The 8,116-nt window shown below is 36.5% G+C and overlaps 1 protein-coding gene across 1 annotated transcript; it reads left to right on the top strand.

The window, feature by feature from the left end:
- The first annotated feature begins 3,130 nt into the window (after positions 1-3,130).
- LOC119643948 (probable serine/threonine-protein kinase ndrD) lies at positions 3,131-8,110 on the top strand. Its single transcript, XM_038043457.1, has 2 exons — positions 3,131-4,307; positions 5,913-8,110. The coding sequence occupies exons 1-2, from the start codon at positions 3,908-3,910 to the stop codon at positions 7,310-7,312; spliced, it is 1,800 nt and encodes a 599-aa protein (XP_037899385.1). The 5' UTR covers positions 3,131-3,907; the 3' UTR covers positions 7,313-8,110.
- The last annotated feature ends 6 nt before the right edge of the window (positions 8,111-8,116 follow it).

Below are 8,116 nucleotides of genomic sequence, written 5' to 3'. Positions count from 1 at the left end.
AGGAATGTTACACCCAACATTTCACGCCTTCTTTCGAGAATAGGCAAATCAGCGAGCTTCAACCTATTATTATATGGTGGAAGACATAGAGTAGAATCCCATCCCAAACCTCGCGAAACAAACACAAAGAAGTTTCGTTGAACAGATTCCATGAGATCAATATGGCATCTATAAGTAGGAAGCCAAACTACCGACGAGTATGCAAGAGTTGTCCTAACGAATGAAGTACACGTATGGGGCTTTAAATTCTTTAAATCATCTTTTTATAAATCCTAAAAGGGGTCTAGCTTTATTAACTGTCACTTCAATATGACTGTCAAACTTGGATTTTGAAACAGAAACAACTCTTCGTAATTGCCAACCTTTTCCAGATTATGACTATCAATACGACAATAAGAAGGCGTCGTACTGCACCATGTAAAATACATTCCCTTGTATTTGTTTGAATTCAAAACTATACCATTGTTTCCGCACCATGAGCACATGTTCTCAAGATCGTACTGAAGAAGTCTACCATATTTTGAGTCAAAGGAGAGGGAAAGAAAATTTGTGGCAAGGGTTTAACGTGGGTTCCTGCCTGAAAGGCTTAACCCCACGGTGGCCCAAGCCACTTTTAAGCGTACTACGCCCCCTGGCGAGTTAGACAATCCCCACAGAGTAGGGGCCTAAACAGCACCAGAGTCCAGAACAGTTTATTGTGTATGGAACAATAAACCCCACTCTGGTCAATGGCGAGGCCTAGCTGCACTCAATTGTTCCATTTTAGCTAGGAACTCGCCAACCACAACCACCACGAGTACTCCCCGAAGGGCCGCACCCAAGCAGTCAGGACTCACAAAGGAGAGGGACAGTTTAACATCGTTTGCGAACATTAAAACACGTAAATCGTGAACACACTCCGGAAGGTGATTCACGTATGAAATAAACAAAAGAGGGCCAAGATGACCAAGCTGAGGAACAGCAGAGTGACATCAATTACTCTAGATTGACAAGATTTCCGCATCACCCGTTGGACACGACACGATGTAAGAGAGATGGCTACTAAACCATGCAGTCATCCTGCTCGAAAAACCAAGGCGATGTAATTTATAGACTAACAACCTATGATCAAATCCGTCCAAAGCTTTGGAAAAGTCCGTGAAAATATAATTAGTCTACGTATGATTGGAAAATGCCTTGTAAATTGGATTACAAAACTCCAAAAGATTGGTAGCCGTTGATCTTCCTTTTAGAAAACTGTGCTGACAGTGCGATATAATTGATCCTAAAAGCGGAGTAAGACTTTTTGCTACTAGTGATTCAAGTAGTTTGGGCAATGCACTTAGTTTGGCAATTCCCCTATAATTCACAATAAGTTTCCGAGAATCAATCTGATAAAAAGGCAAAATGAGGCTACTCTTCCAAACCGATGGAAAGTAACCTTTTCCAAATAGACATTAAAGATTTGTGTAAGGGGAGAGCATAGTAAATCAGCACAATGTTGGACAATTACAGACGGAACACCATCAGGACCAGGGCAATTACAATAGTTCTTCTTCGAAGGAAAACATAGACGGAAAAATATCAAAGGACCTTATCGAATACGGATAACTATCAAACGAAGTATGTAAACATTGGTAGACTACTTCAAAATAGTGTGCAAAAAGGTTCGCTATTACAGTCACATCGGATAATTCGAAATCTCCAAAGCTCATGGCGGAGGGACATCCTTTTATTTTTCGTTTGGAATTTACGAGTTTGAGAAAGTTCCTCAGATTTTTAAGAAGTTTGAGTCCGCTTGCCTCAATAAAACTGGAATAACTCCCCGAAAGCAAGTTGTTGGGAGTTATAATCTCGTCTAGTGCTAGAGTATAACATATAATCTCTAATCGAACCACTTCGAGTGCATTTTTCAAATAGCCTACTTTGTTTATTGCGGACCATCCGTAAATGCTTGCTATACCAATCTGGGGACACTGACGTGTGACAAACCTTAAACGGAGGCGGAAATTGCGAAACAAAGCTGACTGTAAATAAGGCATATCGAGTCATCAATATCTGCTGAGCGTATGTCTCAGTCAATGTCCCCAGCAAGTTCCTAGGTTTAACGTAATTCGTTTTAGGAAATAAACGGTGATCCCTATTGATCACCTGGTTACGCGGCCCATTGCCAGCAAGACAATTTACGGCCAGCAACAATGACATATGATGCCTATTTTCAGGCGAAACAAAGGACTCCCCTCGAAACACAGAAATATCGGTATCCCAGCAAAAAAGTACGTCGAGCAATTTATTATTTCCATTAACCATATTGTTAACCTGACACAAATCTTATCCATGGACTTCATCGAAAAACTCTCCATAAATTAACGGATAAGAAAAGGGAATATAACATCCAAGGTCGTCATAGAAAATCCACGAAACATTGGCCAGATTAAAGTCACTTAACACTATTTACTTATCACTTTGTGTGAGATGAGAAGTAATACTTTTGATCAAAGCCAAGTGCTCTAAGTAAACCCCAATATCAGACGTTGGAGGAATGTAAGAACAAGTAATAAATGCATTATAAGTATGAAGTTTTATTTTAACGTCCACAAACTCAACAGTTGTAGACATAGAAGGACTAACCAAAGATCAGAGTAAGCTACGACTATTTTTTATTATTGTGGTCTAAAGATTTAAATGTGTATAGTATTCCAAAGTATTGGTATTTAATAGTGGGGTAGTAGGGGTAGTAAAGCACATACATATAGTTTCAATAATTATGAATCTTAACATCAGCAAATGATAGAAATATTTCATCAGCAATGAACTAGTAGCAGCAATTTTCGTTCAGCTATACAGCTGGCTTTGGTCAGCCGCAAAAATGAATATGTACATAGAAATGTGTAAAGGAAAGATTCAATAGCATTGATATCTTGTGCGAGGAGAGAGAGAAGGAAAATGAGAAAGACAAAAAGAGAGAATAGTGAACATCAGAAAATATCAATAGTATTTGTTGTAGAGGAGCAAGGCTTTGTGAGAGATAGAGAGAGTATCATGAGAGTAAGATTGTGTGAATTTATCATGTGAGCTTTTCCGTCGCGATGAATAACAGTATTAATGGTTAACAAAAACAACTTCGATTTTCAGTTAATTCTTGGCTCTCGCATGAAGTACTAGGAGGTAGAGTGGAGCGCGTTGTTCACATATACGTTCATGTTGCATATTAGTTTGTTTCCATGTATTCGTGTTCTTAAGATTTCGTGTATATGTTTATTGTACTTTTTTAATGAAAAATAAACCAAAGTATACTACATTTGGCTGAGTCTGTTACGTTTTTTATATGAGTGAATAACGACGTTCGCTCAGTCGTTTGCTTTCATGACCGGCATAAGGAAAACCTAAGATACATGCAAGCAACATGAAAACTAGTTGATTTTATAAATGTCAATATTTTTCTTTTTTGTGAGTACACTTTGAAATGCTCTCAGCAGTGCTATGCTATGTTGTGGCTTGTTAAAAAATATATATAGATAAAAAGATATCTCCTCCGTTCAAAGCAATTGCTGGATTAAGTTCGAAGCTAGTGACTGCTATTGCTTTTTTTATTGGCTATGTGCGATGATGAAGCGCTTATATACGTGCGTGTCAGCGTGTGCATGTATGTATGTGTATGTTTGTGTATGTGTCTGTAGTCATAAGAAAGTGTTAGAATTGTAAAAAAAAGTCGTCGATCGTTACTAATAGACATTAAGTAAGCGGTAAGGAAATGAACATGTTTTTTGGACGTTTTCACGTATCCACATAATGTTTAGGAACTTAGACATTTGAGTTGGCAGAAGAGAATGTGCAGCGCTAAGAACAATAACCACGTGTGATATCTTAGAAGGCAAAAGAGTTATAATTTTTTGGAAAAATTGTTTGTTATTGTTAGTAAGAAAACATGCCACCCAAAAAGGACACAAACGCACAAAACAACAATAATCCAAATGTCACCAACAACAATGAAGTGACAACCACAGCAGTTGCGGCGCCAACTGTAACTATAACTGTAACTTCAACGTCAAACAATACAAATAGTTCGACAACAGCAACTGTCTCTCAACTGGCTGCGGCAGCAGCGGCTGCTGCTACCAACAATGTAGCAATATCTGGCGGCCAAGCGGTATATTTGCACGATGTCGCAGCTGAGCAACGTACTATAGCTTATCAAGCGAATGCAAAGCTCTGTCGTTTAGTGCGGAAATGTCCATGGATGTATGATCGCAATCATCATAATTATGCCAAAAAGCATATACTCGATAAATCATGGACAAAAATCGCCAAAGAATGCAACGACTCAGGTAAATATTACTATATATCTATGTAAATGCAAACACACAAATTATACGGTGTGCGAATGAATCTCATCGTAACCGACATTTATATAATTTTTACGTTCGATGAGACAAGTTGATTCTCTTTCTTGAATGTTCACGTTTCTCTTTAGTAAAATAAGTTTTTGTTTTTTCTGCATAACGATGATGTTTTACCTTTGTCTACATATTTTTACTTTTTGTGTTTGCTTTTCTAAATTTTCAATGCTGTCGTAGTGTGCGAACGCGGTCTCTTTTACTTTAAATCATCGGGTGATAATGAATCACTCATTCAAAGTACTCTTTTTTTTTTTGCTTTTACCATTAGAGAGAACTCTATCTATTTGATGTTATAGCATTTTTTTATGTGTAAAAATGTAATGCAGTATGTGTTTTTCTAAAATGACCTGTTATTTGTTTCTCTCTTTATGTGGAAGAGTTGCTGATGAAGTATTTCGCTAAAACAGAGCGAGATGAATTATACACGAACAGATTATACTTTTATATGTGTTGATTGCAGAGAGTGATGTTGCAGTTCGTGTTTTGCTTTTAATTGTGTGCGGAATAGAGTATTACAGTGACAATGAGTTTATTTTTATTTATGTACAGTAAAACACAAGTAGATATGAAGAAAGTTCGTCACGAGTATTAGGGTTACTTATTTTAAATTTCTTAAAAGATACTAACAAACTTATACCGGCTAGAAGAAAACACTTTTATACATGAAACATTTTTGCAAATGTCGTAACACAAGCAAGAATAAGGTGGTTAGGATAATTTGTTTGATGCCGTTCTATCAATATTTCTGTTACGGTTGTCTAGGATTTCAGTGGACAATGTCACGATTTATTAATTATGGCGTTTTAGTTCGAGTGTTCTCATCGGTACAACTGCTCCCTTCCCGGTATTCAGGAGAGTCTTTACACTACCTATATATTTAAGAAAAATTCTTTCACCTTGATATATGTATGAATCACTGAGCAGAAGTTAGTTCCTTGTGATGTTTGTTGTTCTATTTCGCCCACTACCCTAAGTATTATAGAATAATCACTCTTCAACCAATATCGGGAATTGGTTTAATTGTTATAATAATTGTTATAATAATGAAACGTTTTTAACGATATGTGCTATCGTAATCTACGATAGGCAGAAGCAAAGATATTTAAAAATCGAGCCAATTTTCTGCTTGATGAATATAAAAGTGGTCGTAACGGCAAATCCAAAAATCATTAAACAAGTTATTTTATAAACGAGTCTAGTGATTTTCATATAGCTGTGCAAGCAATATTTTATATATCAATAATAATAAGGATCACAATTTTGTTATCTATTACGCATTATATATCTTTTATCTAATAATTCTCATAAATTTTTCGTCATTCCATTGAATTTTTTTAAATTTCTAGTACTTTACGACTAACAACACGAACAACACGGTATTTTGCAAATATGTTTAAGTTTTACGCAAATTGTATCGGATCTCTTCGCTTTCCTCAATGTGTGTTCTCACTTACTAAGTTCCCATTACTGTTGATGTCATTTGAATTAATGCATGTATTTTTATTTTTCTATTTTGTAATCATTTTCTCGTAGTGGCTTCTTGTAAGGAGCGTTGGCGTAATATCAGAGCAGCGTTTGCGCGCTCTATTAATATCTACAAGACGCATAGCGGTCCTAACCGTGTTAAGCCATACTATCTGCACAAAGAACTGACATTTTTAGTAAAACCAATGATGGAAGGGCGCGATAGAAAGGACGATTATGACGAGGATACTAGGCATGATATGGACACGGCTAAAGATGATGAATTGGAGGAGGAGGAAGAAGACGATGATATGGAGCAAGCCGAAGACGAAGAAGAGTTTCAAGATGAGACGGCAGAAATTAAGTCAGCTTTCGAAGCTTTAAATCCTGCTATACGCATACATACGGAAGAATATCCGAAAGTCTTAAAGACTGTACATAACAATAATCAAAATTCAACAAACAATAGCAATAATACCAACTTACCAGAGTACGAATTGAATGGTTTGTTTGAGCCACAAACTGAATTTACTACTAGCGAAGCTGAAGCCGAATTTAATTTTCAGGAAGATGGAGAGCAAGAGCGCAAGTTTACAAAGCGGCCGATGCATTTTGAAGCCGAAACTTTTGAATCGAAACGTTTAAAATTAACAAACGGCTCAATTACCAGTTCTGAAGCTGATGTCAGATTTCTGGAAGCCTTACTGCCCGACATGGCTTTAATGAACACTCGTCAAAAAGTCATATTCAAACGGAAGATCTATCAGACGTTGGAGGAGGTATTTGAGAACTCAAGTGATTTTCCCAACATAAACGCAAATGATCATCACTACATAAACACGAGTACAGCTACCTCTGCTCCCAATACTAATAATAATAATAATAACAATAATAGTAATAATAACAATATAGCGAACACCGGCTTTAACAATCAAACAAGTGCAGCTACTATAACAACATCAGGTGGAGCTCAAGTTAGGCAGACGATATTGACAGTCAATTCTTCGACTGCTCGCGCTTTAATTAATAACATAGCGAATCTCAATGAGTCTGAATTACAAAAAGTCAACGGTTTTTTGCAAAACACTCTGCGCAGCAGTACAGTTAACACGAGATTGATAAACGGCAACCCAACACCGAGTAGTGCGGCTGCGCGCTTAATGCACTCAACGCCAAAAATAACGATAACTAAAGTTTCCTGCCCTCCTCCAGCTGCGTTGCGTAATTTGAATGCTAAACCTGCTTCGCCAACCCCAATTCTCAATGCTACTAACACTACCACGAGCCATTCCACTAATTCTATTATGGCACCCAACGTACATTCGACCACATCGAATATCAGCACAAATGCTCCTGTTACAACTGCAGCGACTACCACGACCACCAACAACAATAGCAATAATTCGCCATGGAATCAACTAATGCCCATCACTATAAAAGACGAAGTTGAAGATGTCGATGTCGATTAGCATAGTTTGAACGTTCACTGTTATAATAAATTTATCAAACGCGTATGCTACCAGACATTGTATCGATTAGCTTACTTCGTTAACAACTACTTTTTCTACATTAACCGAATAAATTTTACTTACTGCTTAGAGCTTGAGTGTTCGAAGCAGCCACCCCAACATATTTCGAAGAGTATGTAGTGTTCACACTCAATAAGTTGCGATACATACCTACTCTTTGCATGTTCGTCTGTTTTTAGAATGTTCACAAAAATTAAAATTATGTACATGTCTTCTTTACGTCAATTATTTGAAATTCTGCTGTAGACGATGGGTACCCGGGGTACCCAAGGTTCTTCCTTGCAGTTATTTACACTGTTTTTGTGAAAGCTTTTGTATTCCCTCAAAATACGCAGTAGGAAGCTACTAAGCTAAGTACACTTTAATTCACCTGATATCCTAAGTGGACTTATACCGTTTTACAAGTAACGGACATATCTGTCCGTTTTCTGATTGAATTCAATGTAGAAAATGAGAATATGAAGGGAATTTACACAATAGAAAAAATTAATTATTTTTTAATTAATTACAATTAAATATTATTATACTTTTTACATTTTTAATATAATTAAAAAATAAAAAATACAATTTTTAGTAAATATATGTCAGAGATGGTGGATATTAAAGTTGAGCCATATGCCTAATGCAATTTCTTTCTTACTTCTTCTCTGCTAAAGCCATTTGCCTTTTTAAATACTTAGGACAATAATATACAATAGGTTTAGATTCTACATAAAAAGTTTTTACATAATATTTTGATATTGA

The sequence above is a fragment of the Glossina fuscipes genome, unplaced genomic scaffold (assembly GCF_014805625.2).
Source record: "Glossina fuscipes isolate IAEA_lab_2018 unplaced genomic scaffold, Yale_Gfus_2 73413, whole genome shotgun sequence".
Taxonomy (NCBI): domain Eukaryota; kingdom Metazoa; phylum Arthropoda; class Insecta; order Diptera; family Glossinidae; genus Glossina; species Glossina fuscipes.
Note: the sequence above shows the minus strand (reverse complement) of the source record. Positions and strands in the feature narration are given on the sequence as shown.

Excerpts from the sequence above, each read along its gene's own strand:
- LOC119643948 (XM_038043457.1), top strand. The coding sequence starts at position 3,908 with ATGCCACCCAAAAAGGACACAAACGCACAAAACAACAATAATCCAAAT. Across the intron at positions 4,308-5,912 it reads CAAAGAATGCAACGACTCAG|TGGCTTCTTGTAAGGAGCGT; the intron begins GTAAATATTACT and ends ATTTTCTCGTAG.